The sequence below is a fragment of the Mustelus asterias genome, chromosome 7, assembly GCF_964213995.1.
Source record: "Mustelus asterias chromosome 7, sMusAst1.hap1.1, whole genome shotgun sequence".
Taxonomy (NCBI): Eukaryota; Metazoa; Chordata; class Chondrichthyes; order Carcharhiniformes; family Triakidae; genus Mustelus; species Mustelus asterias.
Window position 1 is genome coordinate 103828376 of NC_135807.1, and position 23358 is coordinate 103851733.

At 40.5% G+C, this 23358-nt stretch overlaps 1 protein-coding gene across 6 annotated transcripts in view; it reads left to right on the plus strand.

The window, feature by feature from the left end:
* Positions 1 to 23358, plus strand: part of golga4 (golgin A4) — a 188303-nt gene that overhangs the window by 85867 nt on the left and 79078 nt on the right. For all 6 annotated transcript variants that reach the window (XM_078216643.1, XM_078216641.1, XM_078216640.1 and 3 more), the window contains 3 exons: positions 3655 to 3833; positions 19852 to 19980; positions 22381 to 22536. In XM_078216643.1, the coding sequence (XP_078072769.1) occupies positions 3655 to 3833; positions 19852 to 19980; positions 22381 to 22536 (464 nt within the window). The remainder of the gene's footprint in view (positions 1 to 3654; positions 3834 to 19851; positions 19981 to 22380; positions 22537 to 23358) is intronic.

Consider the following 23358-nt stretch of genomic DNA (forward strand, 5'->3'; position numbering starts at 1 on the left):
CCGTAACCCCCACGTATTTACCCTCCAAATCCCTCTAACTGACACATCCCAGAACACTAAGGGGCAATTTAGCATGGCCAATGCACCTGACCCGCACATATTTGGAGGGATGAAAGAAGTTCAGTTTGCCTGTCTTTCCAGATGAGTGATGAGTACACACACAAGTGACAGCCAATGCATTGCTGAATCCCCCACCATCAGTCTGGGGACTAGCACTGAATAGTTACTTAACTGGACCTGCTCTTTAAATAGCGTGGCTATAAGGGCATGCCCGGGACTGGGGGTTCTGGTGAGTCTCTCACTTTCTGACTCCCTCCTACAAAGCACATAATCGGAGTATAATGGAACAACTTAGAAACTTAGAATCTTAGAAACCCTACAGCGCAGAAAGAGGCCATTCGGCCCATCGAGTCTGCATCGATCACAATCCCACCCAGGCCCTATCCCCACATCCTTACATATTTACCCACTAATCCCTCTAACCTACACATCCCAGGACACTAAGGGCAATTTTTAGCATGGCCAATCAACCTAACCCGCACATCCTTGGACTGTGGGAGGAAACCGGAGCATCCGGAGGAAACCCACGCAGACACAAGGAGAATGTGCAAACTCCACACAGACAGTGACCCGAGCCAGGAATAGAACCCAGGTCACGAACACAAGAAATAGGAGCAGGAATGGACCCCATGATTGGTTGAGCCTGCTCCACCATTTAATACGATCATGCCTGATCTTGGATTTCAAATCCACTTTCCTGCATTCTCCCCATATCCCTTGATTCCCTGAGAGACAAAAAGTCTGTCTGTCCACCCTTAAATGTGTTCAACGATGGAGCATCCTCTGGGGTAGAGAATTCTAAAGGCGCACAACCCTTTGTGTAAAGTAACTTCTCCTCTCGGTCCTAAATGACGCTTATCGGCCCCTTATCATGACGCTGTGCCCCCATGCTTTTGATTCTCCAACCAATCTTTGAGCCTATCGTATCAAGTCCCTCCAGAATCTTGTCTGTTTGAAGAGGATTACTTCTCAATCTTCTAAACTCCAGAGAAGATAGGCTCAGTAAATTGAGCCTATCACCATAGAACAACCCCGTCATCTGAGGGGCCAATTTAGTTAGCCCTTGCTGTATCACCTCCAATGCCAATATGTCCTTTCTTAAATATGCAGACCAAAATTGCCTCCACTTCTCCAGATGGGGTCTCACGAAAACCCTGTAGAAACGCTCCTTTATTCCTGTACTCTAATCTCCTTGCAATAAAGGTCATTGTGTTATTTGCCTTCCTAATTGCTTGTTGTACTTGTATGCTAACTGTGTTTCTTGTACAAGCGCACCCTCGTCTCCACGAACATTAACATTACAAGTTTCTCACCTTTTAAAAAGTACTCTGCTTTTCTATTTTTATGACTAAAATGCGTAACTGCAGATTTTGCCAAAACATACTCCATTTGCTATGTTGTTGCTTACTCACTTAATCTGCCTATGTCTCTTTGCAGACTTGTGTTCTCCCCACAGCTTGCCTTTCCATCTAGTTTTTTATCATCAACAAACTTCGATACCCTGCTATCCATTTCTTTATCTCAGTCAATACAGTTTCTAAGTATCTGAGGCACCAACACTGATTCTTGTGGCACTCCATTATTCACTGTCTACCAATTTAGAAATTGTCTCTTTGTGCCCATTTTCTGCTAACCAACCCCTATCCATGCTAATAAATTACCCCCAACTCCATGAGGCCTTACCTTCCCATTAATCTTTAGTGTGGCACCTTACCAAATGCCTTTTGGACATCCAAGTATGTTCCTGGTTCCCCTTTGTCTACCCTCTAGCTATGTTCTCAAAAATATCTGATAAATTTTAGTAAAACAATCTCAACTTGTTTTAATTATACTTAATAAAAGTTTTATTCTTGCATTAACCAACTATTTTCTTGAACTGCTGAGTGTTTTGATGCAATTGAGTGACTTGCTCTACTGGTTAACAAGAGGGGCTAAGTGACATCCACATTAATGTGGGACTAAAGTAACACATAGGCTAGACTGGATAAGGTCAGCAGGATTTCTTCTTTAAATGACATTACTGAAGCAGTTAAGTATTTAACATAATTCAAGAATTCAATTATCACTTGATTGCAGATTTTATTTCCAGTTGAAAAAAAAGAACTCAAATTCTCAAGCTGTTAGTTCAAACTACTGGATTACTCATAATTGCTGAATTTGACATACACAACTTCCATCACTAAAGCTGAAGTTAATTTTCAATATTACAAAACATGAAGTACCACCAAATTGTCAAGCCTCCGTTCCTGAGGTGTCATTAAACTAAGTCTGTTTGGGTCAGTTGGCAATCAGGTCCCTTATGTTTCAGAAGGTTGTGTATTTAAAATCCACTCCATTACCTAAGCACATGACTCAAACTGATACTTGAATGCTCCACTGCATTGTCAGAGGTGCTGTCTTTAAGATTAAACTCCGGTGCAGACCATCTGTCCTGAAGGTTCAGGTCAATGCAAATTCCTTGCCATTATTCGACGAAGGGCCATGGGTTCTTCAACATTTAGCAGATGTTACCTCATCAAAGAACATGACCAAACCTAATCATTTATCTCAATGTCATTTCTGGGGCGTATAAATATCAATTTATTGCAGTATTGTGGAATTAATGTCCAAAATAATTCATAGGACAATTTCATAAATAAGTGTTCTTCATCCCTTTTTTAAAACTTGAATGGGAATTATTTGTCAGTATAAAATCTATAAAACCTAATCAATGAAAATCTCAGTTTTTGCCCACAGAATTTCCTGAGGTGTTTTACTCAGCAATTTTTAGGGAAAAGCAAGATTGCTGAGTAAAACACCTCAGGAAATTCTGTGGGCAAAAACTGAGATTTTCATTGATTAGGTACCATATATCTTAAGCATGTATTGTAATAACAGTTGGTTGATTCAAAATGTTATATTTATTTAAATAATGAGGTTAAAAGCAGATTCAAATTGTTATATCGCTATTTGCTCCTTTAACTTTAAAATAGTTGTTTTTTTCAGTGGTTTTTGGATTTATTGAACGATATGGAGTTGAGAATCAGTCTTCAACAATCATGTAAAGTAACAAGAAACCTCCATTGATATTCTTATTGTTTTATGGAGAAGTTTACTAAATTTATAATGCAATGTATTTCAAAGGTGGGGAACATAATTGCTGATGGAGATTTTAGTTGATAGGAGTTTGAAGCTCTAATAAATTGGTTTACGTATTTTGTTGGAATATTTCAGTCCTGTACTTGCATTGGTCCATTTTCTCAGCCATATCACATAAAACATAATTTAGCCAAGTACATCTTAAGCATTTTCAATGAATGTGTGAATTTGCGCTTCATCAATTTTCAATGGTGGACTTAAATCTGGTACTGCATATTGGAATACCGTGATTTAATTATAATGTTTGCGACCTCATCCTGATGCTGAAAAGCTAATATATTATGTTTAAAGAGCAGGGTACCTTGGGGCTGTCAAAAGATTTTGCTGAATTACTCTTAACTTTTGATTTGTTCAACTTCTGTACACATTTGAATGTGAGTCTGGTTGACAGAACTACAAGAAATGCACATGTTAACAGATTTGATCTTAGTGTTGAGTTTTCTTTCGTTTCTTCAGCGTTCGAGGAGCTTGAGAAAGCACTGGTCACAGCTCAGAAATCTGAAGATAAGCGTAAGAAGCTGAAGCAAGAAATGGAAAAGCAGATCACAGTTATAGAGCAATCAAGTGAAGAACAAAAAAAGAGTTTGCAACACGAGCTATCACAGGTCAAGCTGGAAATGGTTAATGTATTGAAGGTAAGAAAACTAAAATGTAATGAGGATCTTTTAAACTTAGGTAGATTTATTTCTGTAGCAAGTGGAGTTGATAGTTCTTTTGGTGCGAGATGAATGTTCCTGTATTGTTTTATACACAGTAATTATAGGCAAGGAGTTTCTGCTAAATTTTAATCTTCCCACAAAAATAAAAAAAAGTGTTCTTTGCTTATTTCTCACAAAATTGCATGCCTTTAAAAAAAAATGTCATTTTTGAAATTTGCTCCTGCATCATGTTAAAAAACGAAGACTTCCAGGTGGCAATCAAGGACTTTACTTGCAAGGCCTTTTTAAAGTAAAAAATAAATCATCTCAGAATCCTGAAATTAAAGTTGAAAATTGCTAGACTGATTTCGTTTGAACTACTACATGCATAATGACCAAGATGTTGACGTGAAACGAGGGCACCCACTGTTGACCTAACGATCTCTATGTGTAGTTTTCCTAATTCACCAAAGGAAGTTTAAATATCATACCAAGTCAAGGGACATCTTCACGTACAGCTGTGACGATGTCAGCAATCAGGTAAGGAGCTAATTACAGTATTCACACACAGCAAAGTAAGAAATGAAAAGCCCTTTACTTTTAATTTAAATCTTTAGATAATGAAATAACGTCATCCAGTCGACTGTCATTATTGATGATTTCAAAATATGAAGAGCTGGAGGGAAAAGTCAAGATATATGTTTTTAATTTATCTAATATATTACATGTGTGCAGTATTCAGTGGTTCTGAGCCAGTGTTGGCACAGTGGTGTACCGTGAAAACCTCCCCCTTCCCCCCCAAGTATGCCACGAAAAAGATTCCAAGTGATTAAAAATTCATGTAATTTAATTAAAACTATTCTTCGTCTTCAGCCTTGTGTTTGGCATCTCCATGACCCAACTAATCTCGGTCCCCCTGTGCATGCGCCAACTGGGAAAGAACCGCACATGCTTGGTTTAGAATTTTTATGTTGGTGGGGCCCGTGTGCATGACCAACAGGATTTGGATCTGAAGGCAAAGGCCCCATGAGCCCACACAAAAAGCGAAAACTCAAAAAGGGCGCCTAGGAGAAACGCAAGTGACGAGAGGTTAAAAACACAGACGAGAGGACTGATAGAAGTTAAAAATGAGGTTCCCAGTAAGGGAAGAAGACAGAGAAAATGGGAAGTGTGCATCAATTTTTTTTTAATAGTGTAAAGGTGTGCCATGAAACACAAAAGGTTGGGAACCACTGATCTAGTTAATTATATATTATTAACTTCTGAATTGAATTCCACAGTGTTGTGGAATTTTTAGTCCAGTGTTGTTTCAGGTTGAGCCACAAATCTGCAATAAATCTCATTTGATTGGATCTCGCTTGACATGTGGAATGTTTTATGATTGTAAAACTACAATGGAATGTTTAAACAAGCTGACTACACTAAAGCTCGGACTTGGGCAGCAAATGTTCAACACTGAAATTCACATGTGCTTTTCATTAATCTTATCATATGTTCAAGTCACTGCAGTGTAGAAATATGAAAACTAATCTAATATACATGAGGAATAAGTGTTTTGTTTAAACCATCTTAATTTCATTGATCATGCATTGGTGTCTTTTAAACTTCCTTATTTTGAAACAGACAATGCTATCTAAAATTGAAGGAGAAAATGCTGAAACTCCACTTTATCTGTTAAGAGAAAAATCTTTAAAGCATTCTTTGTTAGAATTGTGAAGAGGATAATTGTAAAATGGATATCAAAAGAACCTTTCAGTCAGAATAAACAAATCAAGATGGGCTGTTTGGGTAGGAGGAAAGGACAATGGGTAAAGGATGAGATATGCACTCCTGTCAGAAAATCAGTGGGTTAACTGACCAGAAGCAATTATTTGTAAAGCTTGTAAGATAAAAAAACTAACACCTGTGACAAATATCTAATTCATCTTTCAACCGCTGAGCTTTTAAGATTGCCAGAACACCTAAAAAAAAAAGGCAGTTTAGAAGGTTACCCTTTTTTCGTTTAATAGATCAAAAAAATGGAATCATGAAGCAGCAGTTGGGCTTAGTTAGCTGGAGAGGTGGTGACATGATGTCTACACTTTGCAAAGGTGTGTAGTCAAGATCAATGTTTTGTTTTGGGGGTTTGTAGTGAACCCTGAAAAGCTGTGTTGTCATGGAGGACTGGAGCTTAAGAAGGTTCTCTAGTTTCCATTTATCTGTGTATTTGCTGGGAGAGAGGAGAATTGCAGATTGGACCTTGTATTGTTTGCAGAGAAGCCCTAGAAGCCATTCAATGCAATTGGGGCTGAGGAGAAGTAGTCCTGAGGAACTCAAAGGTTCTGTGCTCAAGAGGGTTAGTGTGCAGAAGAAGCCCTGGGACCCATTTATGGTAAGAAGTCTCATAACACCAGGTTAAAGTACAACAGTTTTATTTGGTAGCAAAAGCCACTAGCTTTCGGAGCGCTGCTCCTTCATCAGGTGAGTGGGATCATCATGGCACCCATTTATAGCTCAGTGCAATCTGGAGACTGGAGTTGAGAAGTTGGGGCGGCACGGTAGCACAGTGGTTAGCACTGCTGCTTCACAGCTCCAGGGTCCCAGGTTCGATTCCCGGCTCGGGTCACTGTCTGTGTGGAGTTTGCACATTCTCCTTGTGTCTGCGTGGGTTTCCTCCGGGTGCTCCGGTTTCCTCCCACAGTCCAAAGATGTGCGGGTTAGGTTGATTGGCCAGGTTAAAAATTGCCCCTTAGAGTCCTGGGATGCACAGGTTAGAGGGATTAGCGGGTAAATATGTGGGTGTGGGTGTGGGGGTGGGGCCTGGGTGGGATTGTGGCGGTGCAGACTCGATGGGCCGAATGGCCTCCTTCTGCACTGTAGGGTTTCTATGATTTCTATGATTCTATGAGAAAAACCAGGGACAGTGAACCTGGCATTCTGTGCAACAGTTGCAAGATGCCGGAATGACAAGTGAGCGTGCAGCCTTATGAAACTAGTGGAACTGAGTTTCAGGAGGAGAGATTAAACTATCAAGAGGTGAACAGTCATTGAGGCAGTCCAAACTGGAGCAGCTTTCGATTCCAGCCTTGGGTGACTACATGTAGAATTTGCACATTCTCCCTGTGTCTCCGTGGGTTTCCTCTGGGTGCTCCGGTTTCCTCCCACGTTCAAAAGGTGTGCAGATTAGGTGGATTGGCCATGCTAAATTGTCCTTTAATGTCCAAATGCTGTGTATGTTAAGTAAATGTGTGGGGTTGCAGGGCAAGGGCGGGTGGTGGGCCTGGGTAAGATGCTCCAATTGAGAAGCTCAGCAGATTGATCACCAAATCCACACTTTGTATTCCATGTGTGGAGGAAACTGTAGCATGGACCATGAATGCAATGTGCTGGATTAGTGGAAGTATGCATAAATCACTGTGTCACACAGAAAGCAATCTCAAGGGCTCTGGATAACAGTGTGCGAAAATATTGCATTTTTTAGAGGGGAAGGGCAGCTGGAAATGAGAGTGGTGCAAGGTGGATAAAAGTATGGTTCTTTGAGATTGGGGAGTGCGCATTATTATTGTGCATTTGGGTGATGCAAAATAACGTGACATGGGGGGGGGTGGGGAGGCAAGAGAATGCAAAGCAAGGACAAGGAGAACTCTACAATGAGGGAATGAAGGCAGAGGTGTGGGAAATGGAGCTGACCTGGTCAGGTGCCAAATCCATGAGGAACTTGACCAAGTTGGAGGACTGACTTGGTTGGTCATTGTCAGAGTTGGAGTCTTTTCAAAATGTGGGGTGGGAAGGAATACACTTTGCATAGTGGTGAAAGACCCGAGCCCTGTATATTATAGGAGCAGTGCTCCGAAAGCTTATGGTATTTGCTACCAAATAAACCTGTTGGACTTTAACCTGGTGTTGTGAGACTTCTTACTGTATTATATCTGGAACATTCATGATGAGAAGTGGAAAGAGAGTGAAGCAAAGTGAGGCTACAAAAAGGAAAGCCATGATTGCAAGTTGTAACGTAGGCAATAGCATTTTTAAGTGCAGTCTTGAGTATAATTGAAGAAGCAGCAGAGGGAGGTCTTCAATAGGATTGGAACTTAGGAATCGTGGAGTAGTGGCTATGTTACTAGACTAATAATCCAAAGGTCTAGGCTAAAGCTTTGCTCATGGCAGCTGGTGGAATTTAAATTCAACTGATTAATAAATCTGCAATTACAAATTAATACACTGGGTGTGGTAAATCAAATTGGTGAGCTACGGCTGCAGATAGCCACATGGAGATATGATAATCTGGTTGTAGCAGAGACGTGGATCAAAGAAGGGGAGGACTGGATACTGAGTATTCTTGGAGACAAGGTCTTCAGGAAAGCTAGGGAGGGAAAGAAAGGAGGAGGGGGTAACAGTATTATTTCAAGAAAATGTTACAGTGCTGGAGACAGAGGAAACCATAGAGGCATCATTACATTGCATTTTAGAATCCACCAACTAGTGGGAAGTTGTAGAGGAATAAATTAGTAAGGAACTTGAGGAAAGGGTAAGGATTCTGTAACAGTTGTAATGTGGAACTTGAGTTATCATAATATAGGCTCACCTAGTGATAAAGTAAAGGGCAGAGAGAGGCAAGAGTTACTAGACTATGTTTCATTTGGTTTATTATTGTCATATGTATTAATATACAGTGAAAAGTATTGTTTCTTGCAAGCTATACAGACAAAGCATACCGTTCATAGAGAAGGAAACGAGAGAGTGCAGAATGTAGTGTTACAGTCATAGCTCGGGTGTGGAGAAAGACTTAATGCAAGGTAAGTCCATTCAAAAGTCTGACAGCAGCAGGGAAAAAGCTGTTCTTGAGTCGGTTGGTACGTGACCTCAGACTTTTGTATCTTTTTCCTGAAGAAAGAAGGTGGAAGAGAAAACGCCCGGGGTGCGTGGGGTCCTTAATTATGCTGGCTGCTTTGCCAAGGCAGCGGGAAGTGTAGACAGAGTCAAAGAATGGGAGGCTGGCTTGCGTGATGGGTTGGGCTACATTCACCACCTTTTATAGTTCCTTGCTGTCTTGGGCAGAGCAAGAGCCATGCCAAGCTGTGATACAACCAGAAAGAATGCTTTCTATGGTGCATCTGTAAAAGTTGGTGAGAGTTGTAGCTGACATGCCAAATTTCCTTAATCTTCTGAGAAAGTAGAGGGGTTGGTGGGCTTTCTTAATTGGGACCTGCACTCTGCTGATCCCCAAATACACTCAACACAAGCCCAGCTCTTTTGTCCATGTTTGGATCAAAACTGGAATGAGATCAGGACCTGTTTGTACATTTACATCAGTTTGTTCCCAGTCTGAAGAGAAAGGAAAAGTTACTGGAGCAAAATGGAGGCCATGAGGACCCAGTTCTTGGGAATAAGGCAGGCGAAATGGGCCTAGATGTCAGTAGGGAAACATTTAGAGGACAGTGATTTTGGGTTGACTATGGAAAAGAACAAAGAGCAATTTAGAGTCACCATAATTGATTAGGGAAGAGCAAGCTTCAGGTGAGTAGGGTTGTGGCCCATATAAGTTGGAATTAAAGATTTGCAGGAACAACTACAATTGTAATGGGTTGTCTTTAAGGAGATATTTTGGGTACAGGTTAAGTACATTCCCACGATGGGTGTGTGAGGAAAGGTAAAGAAACCCAGGGCTAACTGTGTGATAAAACAGAAAAAAAGGTGCATACAACAGATGTCAGGTGGATCACTCAGCTCCTGATCTCATTCCAGTTTTGGTTCAAACATGAACAAAAGAGCTGGACTTGTGTTGAGGTGAGAGTGACTGCCTTTAACATCAAGACAGCATTTGATTAGGTCTGGCATCAAGGAGCACGAGGAAACTGGAGTCAATGGGAATAAGGGGAAACCTCCACCCTGGCTGGAGTTGTACCTCGCACAAAGGAAAATGGTAGTGGTTGATGGAGGCCAGTTGCCTCAGCCCAGTATATCACTGTAGGTATTCCTTGGCATGGTGTCCTAGGTTTAGCCATCTTCAGTTGCTTCATCAATGACCTTATTTTCATCATAAAATCAAAAGTGTCGTTAATGCACAGCGTTAATTGCTATTCGTGTCTTCTCAGATACTGAAGCAGTAATTTTACGTGTGCACATATCCCCATGCATTACCATCGTTGAATCCCCCACTATCAACATACTGGGAATGCCATTGACCAACATTGCTGTCAAGCAACATCTGCTCAGTAGTAACCTGCTCAGTGACGCCCTACTGACATCTAGGCCCATTTCGCCTGCCTCATTCCCAAGAACTGGGTCCTCATGGCCTCCATTTTGTTCCAGTAACTTTTCCTTTCTCTTCAGACTGGGAACAAACTGATATAAATATACAAACAGGTCCTGATCTCATTCCAGTTTTTGTCCAAACATGGACAAAAGAGCTGGACTTGTGTTGAGTGTATTTGGGGACCAGCAGACTGCAGGTCCCAATTAAGAAAGCCCACCAACGCCTCTACTTTCTCAGAAGACGAAGGAAATTTGGCTTTCACCAGGATCATTCAGCTCTTGACCTCATTATGGCCTTGGTTCAAACATGAACAAAAGAGCTGAATTCCACAGGTGAGATGAGAATGACAGTCCTTGACATCAAGGTCTCATTCGACCCAATGTGGCATCAAGGAGCCCTCGCAAAACTGGAATCATTGGGCATCGGAGCAAGCTCTCTGCTGGTTAGAGTCGTACCTGGCACCGAGGAAGACAGTTGTGAGGGGGCAGTCATCTCAGGTCCAGGGCACCTCTTCAGGAGTCCCTCAGGGTAGTGTCCTAGGGCCAACCATTTTCAGCTGCTTCATTAATGACCTTCCCTCCATCATAAGGTCAGAAAAGGGGATGTTTGCTGGTGATTGCACAATGTTCAGCACCACTTATGACTCCTCGGATACTGAAGCAGTCGTGTTCAAATGCAACAAGATCTGGACAATATCCACACGTGGGCTGACAAGTGGCAAGTAATATTCACTCCACACAAATGCCAGGCAATGACCATCACCATTAAGAGACGATCTTAACCACTGCCCCTTGACATGCAACGGCGTTACCATCACTGAATCCACCACTGTCAACATCCTTGGGGTTACCATTGCCAGAAACTCAACTGCATTCGCCACATAGTTAAAATTTATTTATTAGTCACAAGTAAGGCTTGCATTAACACTGCAATGAAGTTACTGTGAAATTCCCCTAGTCGCCACATTCCGTGCCTGTTCGGGTCAATGCCCCTAACCAGCACGTCTTTCAGACTGTGGGAAGAAACCAGAGCACACGGAGGAAACCCAAGCAGACACAGGCAGAAAGTGTAAACTCCACACAGATAGTGACCCAAGCTGGGAATCTAACCCGGGTTCCTGGCGCTGTGAGGCAGCAGTGCTAACCACTGTGACACTGTGCTGCCCCATAAACACTGTGGCTACAAGAGCAGGTCAGAGGCTAGGCATACTGTGGCGAGGAACTCACCTCCTGAGTCCCCAAAGCCTGTCCACCATCTACAAGACACAAGTCAGGAGTGTGTTGGAATAATCTCCACTTGTCTGGGTGGGTGCAGCTCCAACAACACTCAAGAAGATTGACACCATCCAGGACAAAGCAGCCTGCTGGATTGGCACCACATCAAAACCTCTGACTCCCTTATAGATCAAAAATTGTTTTGACTCATCCTTGAATATATACAATGACCCAACCTCCAATGCTCACTTGAGAGAGTTCCAAAGGTTAACAAACCTTTGATATAAGAAATTCCTCCTTGTCTCCGTTTCAAATGGAAGATCTCTAATTTTGAAATGTCGCCCCTGGTGTCAAGAGGGGAAACACTGTAAGAAGTCTCACAACACCAGGTTTAAGTCCAACAGGTTTATTTGGTAGCAAAATCCACTAGCTTTCGGAGCGCTGCTCCTTCGTCAGGTAAGTGGGAGTTCTGTTCACAAACAGGGCATATAAAGACACAAACTCAATTTATGAAATAATGGTTGGAATGTGAATCTTTATAGGTAATCAAGTCTTAAAGACTTTTGAAAGCCTTTAAGACTTGATTACCTATAAAGATTCGCATTCCAATCATTATTTTGTAAATTGAGTTTGTGTCTTTATATGCCCTGTTTGTGAACAAAACTCCCACTCACCTGACGAAGGAGCAGCGCTCCGAAAGCTAGTGGATTTTGGTACCAAATAAACCTGCTGGACTTTAACCTGGTGTTGTGAGACTTCTTACTATGTTTACCCCAGTCCAACGCCGGCATCTCCACGTCTAGAGGGGAAACATCCTCGCGGCATCTACCCTGTCAAACCCCTCAAAATTGAGTATATTTCAAGAAGATCAGACCCCTCATCCTTCAAAACTCCAATGAGCTTAGGCTCAATCTTTCTTTATAAAAATGATCCTTCTGACGAATCAACCTGATGAACCTTTTCCGAACTGGCTCCAATGCAAGTGTATTCTTCAAGTAGACCAAAACTGTACACAGTTCTCCAGGTGTGGTCTCACCAATACGCTCCACAGTTGTAGCAAGACCTCTCTAGTTTTATACTCCCTCTCCCTTGCAAAAAAGGCCAACATTCCATATTTTGGTTCCTAATTACTTGCTGAACTTGTATGCTAGCTTTTGTCATTCATGTACATAGACATCAAGATCCCTCTGCTGCATTCTCCCCCATTTAAATAATACTTTGCTTTTCTATTTTCCTGCCAAAATAGACAAGCTCACACCCCCATATTATACTAATTTGCCAAATTTCTGTCCACTCACTTAGCCTCCAAACCTATCTTTCCAACTATACCTTATTTTAAGTACAAGAACAATGTGGTTTTCTAATAAATCAAATTAAAAAATTACGACCTGTTTAATCATTTTATGTATTACTAACCTCATTATAACATAATTTGCCAACGTTTCCCAGTCTGTCAATCAGTCCAAATAGCCAATCAAATAACCCAATCATTGGACCAGTCAAGATGAAGGAAAGAAATAGAAAAGAAGAAAAATGAAAATATCAAAACCCCATAAGCTTGAAATATGAAACCGAAACAGAATCCCGAAATGCCAACTATTTTAGAGTAAAAAATCAAATGAAAAATACATTTCTGAAAGTTTGAGTTTAAAAAAATTATTTCTCAATAGAGGGAAAAAAGCACAATGTTAGTTGAAAGATATGCAGACTAAGCAGACACTAACTAGTTCAAAATATAATAAAGATGAAACATTTTGAGGCTACATTGATTCACTATATTGCACGGATGGTTGTGTGTCCTGGCCTGCCTGGGTGCACAGTTTAAGCTTGGAGCTGAGTGGGAGTGGAAAAGAGAGTTTAAACATGTCCTGTCCAAGCCCAAAACCTCTAACTCTACCCTAAAGTGAGGGAGGGAGGAAGTGGCTGTTACTTGGGGCTCGTTTTGAATGTGTCCCACTGATCAGCTGTGGCAGAAAATGGAGCAGTGGTCGTGAGTTTCCCCAATCCCCCACACTCCATCCTTGAAACTCCAACACACTCATTGGACCCAGTCTCCCTCAAATTCACTTACCTAACCCAATCTCCATTAGCTCTAAATCTTCCCCAGTCTCCTATAACCTGTCCAGCTACCGTTGAGTCTCTCAAGGTTTAACAATCTATTCAAGTGTTATTCAAAGAAAAAAAAAATGCCACAGGAGAGAATCCTCAATCTTCGGATTCCCAGTAAGTCCTTCCCACCTCAGTGATGATGGGACTCTTGTGAATTGCACATCATGTGATTTTTGTTTTACCTACTACCAGCCTGTAAATAAGGTGCATTTCACATATTGGTGCCATACATCTTGAATCAGGGATGCATTTTCTGATATTACATGCACTTAAATGGGAAAAGCTGCTTTGATGCAAGTAGTTTCATTTTAAGCAATGGTTTTCAGGAAAGTGTCTACTAAAAATGAGGTAATCGTGTAGTCATTTGCAAACACTTTGTATAACTTGTTTTTCTACTTCGCTTTGTATTATGAGCAATTTGGCTACAGTACACTTGTTCCACATCATTTTTCTATGATGTGGAGTTACAGGGATAGGATTGTTGTCGGTGCAGACTCAATAGGCCAAATGGCCTCCTTTTGCACTGTCAGGTTTCTATGGTTTTCCTTTTTCTAAGTTCTTAATGTAGAGCAGAGATAGTTAAGATCTCAGCACTGATCCCTGTAGCACTCCACCAGTTGCAGAAACTGACCCATTTATCCTGACTCTGTTTCCTGTTAGGGAACCAATCCTCACATTTGTCAAAATACACATTTTTCAAACTCTATCTCTCTTTTTCATAAAACCATGTTGACTCTGCCTGATTTTATAATTTTCTAAATGCTCTGCTCCTATTTCCTTAATAATGGATTCCAGCGTTTTCCTGTAACTGGCCTGAAGTTTCCTGCTTCTGTCTCCCTCTTCTTGAATGGGGAATACATGGCCTCCCAATTTCTCTTCCTCTTCAATTTCACTTTCTATTGACCAATTTTTCCTTTTAATCTCTTATTGGAATGCTTATTTTTAGGCCATTACACCTGTGTAGGTTTTTCTAATTTCTTTTCAGGTATGGAAAGATCTGTCTGGTATTTTCTGTTTTCATTTCAGATTTTTAAAACCAGTTTTTCCCTTTGTTCTTCATGAATCTTTTTCAAATCTTCACATTATCTCACACATGGAAGTTACTGCATGCCTTTGCTTTTGATGCTTTTTCATTGTCCTACAATAATCCTTTGCCATTACCTACAGTGTTCATCTTTCCTAAGTTTTTGAAATAAAATCCATTTGGCATTCAATATGTTAACTCCACTAAATGGAATGAGCTATAATCTTTAAATAAAACGGCAACAGCTTATACTTATATTGTACCTTTAACGTAAGGTTCAAGGTGCTTTACACTCGTATTATAAAACAAAATATGACACTGGGCCACGTAAAGAATTAGTTAGGTAACCAACAGCTTGATCAAGGAAGTAGTTTTAGAGTGTGTCTTAAAGGAGGAAAGTGTGATAGAGAGGCAGAGGGTTGAAGGATGGGAATTCCAGAGCCTGAGGCCTCGGCAACCAAAGCATGACCACCAATGGTAGAGCAATTATAATTGGGAATGCACAAGAGGCTTGCATTCGAGGATTGCAGATATCTTGGAGGTTTGTGGTATTGCAGGAGATTACAGATATAGGCAGGAGCAAGGTCATGGAGGTATTGAATCTAGCGGTAAAGAAGACATGGATGGTGGTTTCAGCAGCAGATGAGCTGAGGCTAGGCAAAGTTGTGATGTTTAGGAGCTGGAAATAGGTCTTCAAGATGGCATGAATTTGATTTTGGAAGCTCATCTTGGGATCAAATGTGACACTAAGGCTGTGAGCTTAATCTCAGACTGCTGTCAGGGAGTTGGTAGTTAAGGAACAGAGTTTGGAGTGCGGGCTTCAGATTTCCCAATATTTCATTGAAGGAAATTTCAGCTCATCTCCTAAAAGTTTCATAAGCAGTCAATTAGCATACTGGAGACGTTGAGAGAGGTGACGGTAAGGCAGAGTTAGGTGTCGCCAGTATACGTGTGAAAACTAATGCTATGCCTTTGCAGGATGTCACCAAAGGACAGCAAATAGGTATGGGAGAGGGTCAAATATTGCTCCTTGTGGCAGGGCAGGGAGGTGAGTGGAATACCGAAGATAATGATGGGAGAACAGGCAGTGAAACAATTGCAGATTATTCTCTTGTAATATTTAGATAACTAAGAATGGAACTATGAGAGAGCAGTCTCCTACCCAGCTGGACGACAGTGGAGAGGCTTTGTGGAGAATGGTGTGGTCTGCTGTGTCAAAGGTTGCAGACAGGACGAGGAGGGAAAGTTTACCTTTATCACTGTCATATAAAATGTCATAGAACAGAAAATGCTTGAAACACTCAGGTTATGCATCCTCTGTGCCGAGACGAGCAGTTAACATTTATGAAAATAGCTTAAGTTTGCAATTGGGGGCATAAAATTCCTGGTGGTAACACTTCCAGAAGTACAAGGAGAAAATGGGTGACAGTGCATAAGTGTTGTATGTTCCAGGGGTTTTGAAATCGTACCATTCTTGATATTCATCATTGGCCACCAGATGTAAGTTAGAAGGAGACATCTTTAAGCAGTTCAGAAAGTTAGGAAGAACAGGACAAGAATATTGGGTGATTTTATTTATCCTAAGGTATATCTGAAGGTTTACCACAAAGTGATTTATTCGTGATCGAAGACTTGCTTCCCAGATCAGCATGTTTATTGATTGACCAGGAAAGAAACATTTTGTTATAACTCGGGGAAATGGAGTGTGAATGGGAGAGCAGTTAGGAAAAAATGTCTCAACTGAAGTTTAAAATAGAATCAGAAGATGATGATAAAGGTACTGTACTGACTGGAAATTGATGAAATTTGGTGATTAATGGGATCTGCTCCAAATTAATTGGGTTTAGAAGTTAACAAATGGAGCGATGAACTATGCAATAGATGTGAAGCCAAAAATATCAAACATAACAGTGAGAACACTTCAAAAATTATTCATTTGGGCCATGATGACTGTTACATAAATGTACATGTTTTTCTTTTTTAGTGTACCAGTTTATACAAAAAGTGTGCATCTAAGGATACAGTTCTGTTGATTAAAAAGACAATCATTAAAATTAGGGCTAATAATGTTAGTAGTTAATATAAAAGGAAATTATTTATATTATACCAAGTGCAGAAGACTACATTCAAAGTATAGGACTGCACAGTCATAAAAAGAACATAGCACAGTACAGGCCCTTCGGCCCTCGATGTTGTGCCGAGATTTGTCCGAAACCAAGATCAAGCTATCTCACTCCATATCATTCTAGTGTGTTCCATGTGCCTATCCAATAACCGCTTGAAAGTTCCTAAAGTGTCCGACTCCACTATCACAGCAGGCAGTCCATTCCACACCCCAACCACTCTGAGTAAAGAACCTACCTCGTACATCCCTCCTACATCTTCCACCACGAACCTTATAGTTATGCCCCCAGTAACAGCTACATCCACCCGAGAAAATAGTCTCTGAACGTCCACTCTATCTATCCCCCTCATCATCTTATAAACCTCTATTAAGTCGCCTCTCATCCCCCTCCGCTCTAAAGAGAAAACCGCTAGCTCCCTCAACCTTTCCTCATAAGACCTACCCTCCAAACCAGGCAGCATTCTGGTAAATCTCCTCTGCACTCTCTCCAATGCTTCCACATCCTCCTTATAGTGAGGTGACCAGAACTGCACACAATATTCCAAATGTGGTCTCACCAAGGTCCTGTACAGTTGCAGCATAACCCCATGGCTCTTAAACTCAAACGCCCTGTTAATAGACGCCGACATACTATAGGCCTCCTTCATGGCTCTATCCACTTGAGTGGCAACCATCAGAGATCTGTGGATTTGAACCCCAAGATCTCTCTGTTCCTCCACATTCCTCAGAACCCTGCACTCCGCATTCAAATTTGTCCTACCAAAATGAATCACCTCGCACTTACCAGGCTTAAACTCCATCTTCCATTTTTCGGCCCAGCTCTGCATCCTATCAATGTCTCAAAAAGTAATGGAGAATGAATTAATGGGAAAAAATTAAATTTTTGCTTTGTTTTGTTCCCGACAACTATGGTTGTAATAATGTAGGTCCATTAGAGGAGGATATGGAACACTGTTACATGTAACTGGGAAATAAATTGGTTTTGAACAAGTTGTGCAACCTGATTGTCTTGGTGCCATGTGCCCATAGCTGTTGAAGTTTAAGGTGGAGATAGCGCATCTGAGTTTAATTTTTCAAACTTGCTTTCAGTTGTGAAGGACAACTTGGAAGTATCTAGTTTAATGCTTCTGTTTGAAGACATAGAGAAAATTAAATTTTCTAAATACAGGCTACTTATTCTGATGTCAGTAGGAAACTTTGAAAAAGCCATGAGTTGCAATGAAATGATACTTATTGCACAATCAAGATAATCGGTTCAAGGAAGTTCTTTACAAATTGAATATTTTTGAAAGCAAAGACTGAGTAGATAATGAGAATGTAGTAGCTATGTGGATTTTAATTAAGCGTTCAACAAAAGTATTTTTTTAAAAAGTGTATAAGAGGAAATGTTACAACGTGGCTTAAAACCTGATCGGAAAGGAAATAAAGAGGAAGGATACAAAAAGCAAGATACAGCAGATGCTGTTAATCTGAAATAAAAATTGAAAATACTGGGAATACTCAGCTGGTCAGGCAGCATCTGTGGAGAGAGCAGGTAAAATTTCAGGTTGATAACCTCTCTTCATAATAAAAGTAAAATACCGTGGATACCGGAAATCTGAAACAAACAAATGCTGGAAAAAAACTCCGCATCTGGAGAGAGAAATAGAGTTGACATCTGTATGACTCTTCAGAGCTTTGAAGAAAAGTCATACAGACTCAAAATATCAACTCTGTTCTTCTCTCCATAGGTACTGCCAGACCTGTTGGGTTTTTCCAGCGTTTCCTGTTTTTGTTTCAACTTTATGCATGATTAGTTGCTGAACTGGAGAACGATTGGTAGTGATGTGCCCTGGAGTACCCTGAGTGTCTACTTTTGTGGTCTGTATCAAGAAATTATTTGGACATGGGCATGGAAAGCACAATATCAAAATCTCCAAATGGCACAAAATGTGGTTCTGTCGTTCTAAATGTATTTGAATTAGAAGATTTAATTGATTTTTGCTTTAAAAAATGACTGCATTCTGTGTGAGATTGTTCACTTTGAGTGTAACAACAGAAAAGCAGAATATTTTAAAAAGGCATGGAACTTGTGAATGTTGATGTTCAAAGACACTTGGATGTAAACATACAAGGGACACAAAGTTACTATACAGGTACAGTAGCAATTACAATAACAAATGGCATGTTAGCTTTTGCAAGGAGTTTCGAGGAGAAGAATAAAAAGGTTTTGCTACATTTGTACGGGGATTTGGTGAGACGACACCCGAAGTGCTGCAATTTTGGCCCCCATTTGAAGGAAGAATATACTTGCATTGGAGGTAGTACAGAGAAGCTTCACTAGAATAATCCCTGGGATGAGTGGGTGGTGCTACGATGATAAATTGGGCCTGTATTCTCTGGCGTTTAGAAAAATAAAAGATGATCACAAGGAAACATTCAAGGCTACGAAAGGGACAGACGGGGCAAATACCGAGATTTTGCTTCCCCAGCTGGGAAATCTAGAAGAAGGGGTCACAATTTCAGGATGGGTGGGGTGATCATTTAGGACTGAGATGTGGAAACATTTTTTCACCCAAAGGATTGGGACAGTTTGGAATTTTCTATGCGAGAGGGTTGTGCAAACTCCAACATTGAATATATTTAATGCTGAAATAGACAGATTTTGGGTATCCCAGAAAGTTAATGGAGCAGGCTCAATGGGCTATGTTGCCTTCTCCTGGCCCTATTTCTTATGTTGTGACGTGCAAATTGATTAGAATTCAAAGGGATCTGATTCCATGCTGTGTTGATGTATAATGCTAGAAATTGTTTTAAAACTGTGGATCACAAGCAGCTGGAGTATGTTATAATATGGCAGGAGTAGAATCCTACTGTGCAGGAGACCGCCATTCGGCCCATCAAGTCTGCACCGACCACAATCCCACCCAGGCCCTATCCCCATAACCCCATGCATTTTACTCTAGCTAGTCCCCCTGGACACTAAGGGGCAATTGAGCATGGCCAATCCACCTAACCTGCACATCTTTGGACTGTGGGAGGAAACTGGAGCACCCGGAGGAAACCCACGCAGACACAGGGAGAATGTGCAGACTCCACACAGACAGTGACCCAAGCTGAGAATCAAACCTGGGTCCCTGGTGCTATGAGGCAGTAGTGCTAACCACTGTGCCATCCTGTGAAGGAGAACTGTTGCTGATGAACGTTTTCTTGCTTACTGTTTGGATTTCAAAACAACACGGCACTCCAATTAATTTGATCACTAATGTCCTTTATGCTTTCATGTATTTCGAGGAAAACAAATATAAATTTGCTTCTTGCTTTACAAGTCTTCTGAAGATCGCATTGAAGAATTGGGAAAAAATCACATGAAAGCACTGACCTGCAAAGAAAGAGAGTTTGAGCAGCAATTACAGGCTTCTCAGCAGGAGTTTCAGGAACAGTTAAAAAAGGCTCTGGTATGTATCATGTAATCTGAGATTTTTATTGCATGCTAAATAGATCAATCATTTTTTGTCATTGCTAAATGCATATTGGGGAACAATGCTGCACGTACCATGTCTCATTAGTACCCTTACTGAAGTCTCCCCACCTGGCCTCACTCAGATTGTCATGGTAATGGTGTGGCTCTTAAAATCAAATGAAACTTTGGTCTGTCCCCTTATTGCTCTGATTCTTTACCTGCTTTGTATATCTTATATTTGTCATGCATGCCTATTTTCTGCTTCATCTTACTCGCTATCTCTTTCAGCATGGAGAGATTGCCCTATCTTTTTCTGTCATGGAAATGAACCTTGACTCTACCCAAACCAAATCAAATCCTCTTTAAAGGCAGCTCATTGCTCTGTTACAGTTTTAAATGCCCATCTTTGCTTACAATTTTTAAAAATGTATTTTTATTGAAGATTTTTCATTTGAACAAGTAACGCAACAAACCCTCAAAATTTGGTACAGCAATTTTTCCACATCTGTATACAGAAAGAGACAGGTAAAACATCAGTACAATTAGTTCAAATTATACATTGTAATCAGCACCTCTCACTCTCCAGTCAATGAAAAGATATTTCAAAAGAATAAAGTCATAAATATATGGCATAGTGGTGCACACCCTTGCTTATCGGATAACAGAGAGAGAGAGAGCTGCAAAATGAAAAAATGCTGGGAAATCTCAGCAGGTCTGGCAGCATCTGTAAGGAGAGAAAAGAACTGATGTTTCACGTCCAGATGACCCTTTGTCAAAGATTTTCCTGCATTTTCTCTTTTGGTTTCAGATTCCAGCATCCGCAGTAATTTACTTTTACTTTAAAGAGCTGCAAAACTTTGTAGGAGTGAGTCCAACAAAAAGGAGCCTGAATCAATGCTCCCAACATCCAGATAATAAAAAGATATCTCAGGGAGAAGGGAAATCAGAATAAGGCCACAATCACACATGTCATAACGATGCAAACCTTTGTTAAAAGGATAGCAGACAGAGTCACATAACTTGTGGAAAACCTTGTAGGAGTGATTCAAGTAAAGAGGAGCCCAAATATTTGAGATTGGGGCCCCATGCTTATCCGAATATATCCAATATAACTTGGAACACGCAAGTTAAGAGATCCAATGGGATACACTTCATGACAACCCCAAACTGATGGAGAGTTACTGCTGATTTCTCTCAGAACATGGCTGCTCCACTCTGGAGCCACAGATTGAACTGGACTGGATTGGATAGCTGCAGCTGATTGCCTCCTCTTTTCACCCGCTCTCATATTGCCATGCAGCTCCCCAACTTTATTTACCATGCTTCTATAGAAAATAATACACCATTGGCAAAAACAAGACGCTCAACCAAAAACCTTTTTCAGTCAATCAAGATTTACAGTTCCCTCCCTTACACAGTATCTTTTTGCATCGGCTGGACCTTTTTGGATGAAACCTTCTTGCTGACTTTAATGATGCAGACTTGTATTTAAGTTGTGCATGTTTTGTTTAAAGCACTGAGTTTGGCTGCCCAGCAACCAAAACAAAGGTGTGATTTTGCAAGGTCTTAGACTGTTCTTAAGCCTCTGAATCAGAATTACTAACTATCTGAGATGATAAGATAAAAGCAAATAATCGCAGATGCTGGAATCTGAACCAAAAACAGAAAATGCTGAAAAATCTCAGCACATCTGAAAGCATGTGTGGAGAAAGAATAGAGCCAACATTTCGACTCAGGGTGACGTCATCCAAACTCAATGTTAGCATGATTACAAGATACAAGGTATTGCATAGAATGCTCATAACCAAATCTTTTTGGTTTCAGTGGCAATTGACTCACCACAAAATCAGGCTAATCAGGTATCTTTAGATAACCTGTCATCAAGTTGCCAGTGCACAATGTTAATACTGTCACTGGTGCTGATCACTGCTTGCAATTCCCAGCAGGATTACCTAGTATTAATTAGCAGCATATTTTCAAAGAGAATTGAATATTTTGTACAATCTTAAATCTGTTCAATTCTCTATCTACTAAAGTTCTTCACACACCCTTTTCAACACATTGCTATTTGAATGTCCCGGAACCTGAAGACAAATGGAAATCAATGAAGGCAATTTTGGAAAGGTTTTGTCAGCTTTTTGTCTTTGCTTCAACGAAGCAACAATCACTCACTCTTGGGAACACTCATGGATAGAAAGCAATTCTTAAGCATGATTACTGATATGTGATGGACATTTTTGAAAGGTTCATTTGATTTACCATAATTGTGTGAATTAGGTAAACGGTTGTAAAAATCAAAAATATGTACAGAAGCACAACTTTCAATTTTTCATGGGGGAAAGGTATATGCTGATATGAGGTGCCTTGCTCATATGATGTAAACTATTTTTGACAGGATAAATGTCATGCTGAGCACCAAGAACAGCAACAAGAGAGAGAACAGCAAGCTGTGTTGGCTTTAGAAGAACAGGAATTGCAAAGACAGGCGGTTCAAGCACAAGCAGCAAAGCAAATCCAGGAATTGCAAGCAGAATTGGAAACCTTCAAAACAGTAAGTCTAGTTTCAAGGTTTAACTGTAATTCTTAAAAACTGCATCACAATCAGTGAATGCACTTCCAAATCTTCCTTTATATATGAAAGGTTTTATAATTTATAGCTTTTTGAGGTTTTACGTTGGTAGAAACAGTTACTTGTATCTCGAGCAAGTTTGTAAAGTGATTAGTAAATACGATGTAGAAACACTTATGAGAGGAACTCTCCTGCTGACTAGCACTTACTGCTCTCCCTCAGCTGATGAATCAGTATTCCATGTTGAACATCACTTTGAAAAGTGCCGAGGATAGCAAGTTTACAGAATATACTCTTTGTGGGGAACTTTAATGTTGATCAGCATGATTGGCTCAGTGGCACTGCCACCACCACAACTGGCTGAGTCCTGATGGTCTGAGACTGCAGCAGATGGTGAGAGAACCGACATGAGGGAAAAGCTATATAACATCATCCTCACCAATTTGTATTAAGTTTGTATTGATAGAATATGTATGTGGGATTTTCCACAAATATTGTGGAAAAAGCCTGGCTGTTAGTAGACTTTGTAAAGTTTAATTTCTAGATTGTCATTTGTAGAAGATCCATGCACTTGTACAGATATATTAGAAATAATTGCATCTCAAAGAACAACCTACCTTCCAAACTCAGTTAATTCTGCAGTAGCTATCATTGGCTCACCCTCACAATATGATTGACAATTTGGAAAGGATTAGTGGAAAAAAATGAAGAATTGCCTTTGATTATTCAAATGAGTGTGGGACATTTAAAGGAAGAAAACACATGCAGGACAATGTTGGGACAGAAATAAATTAATTGAGAAAC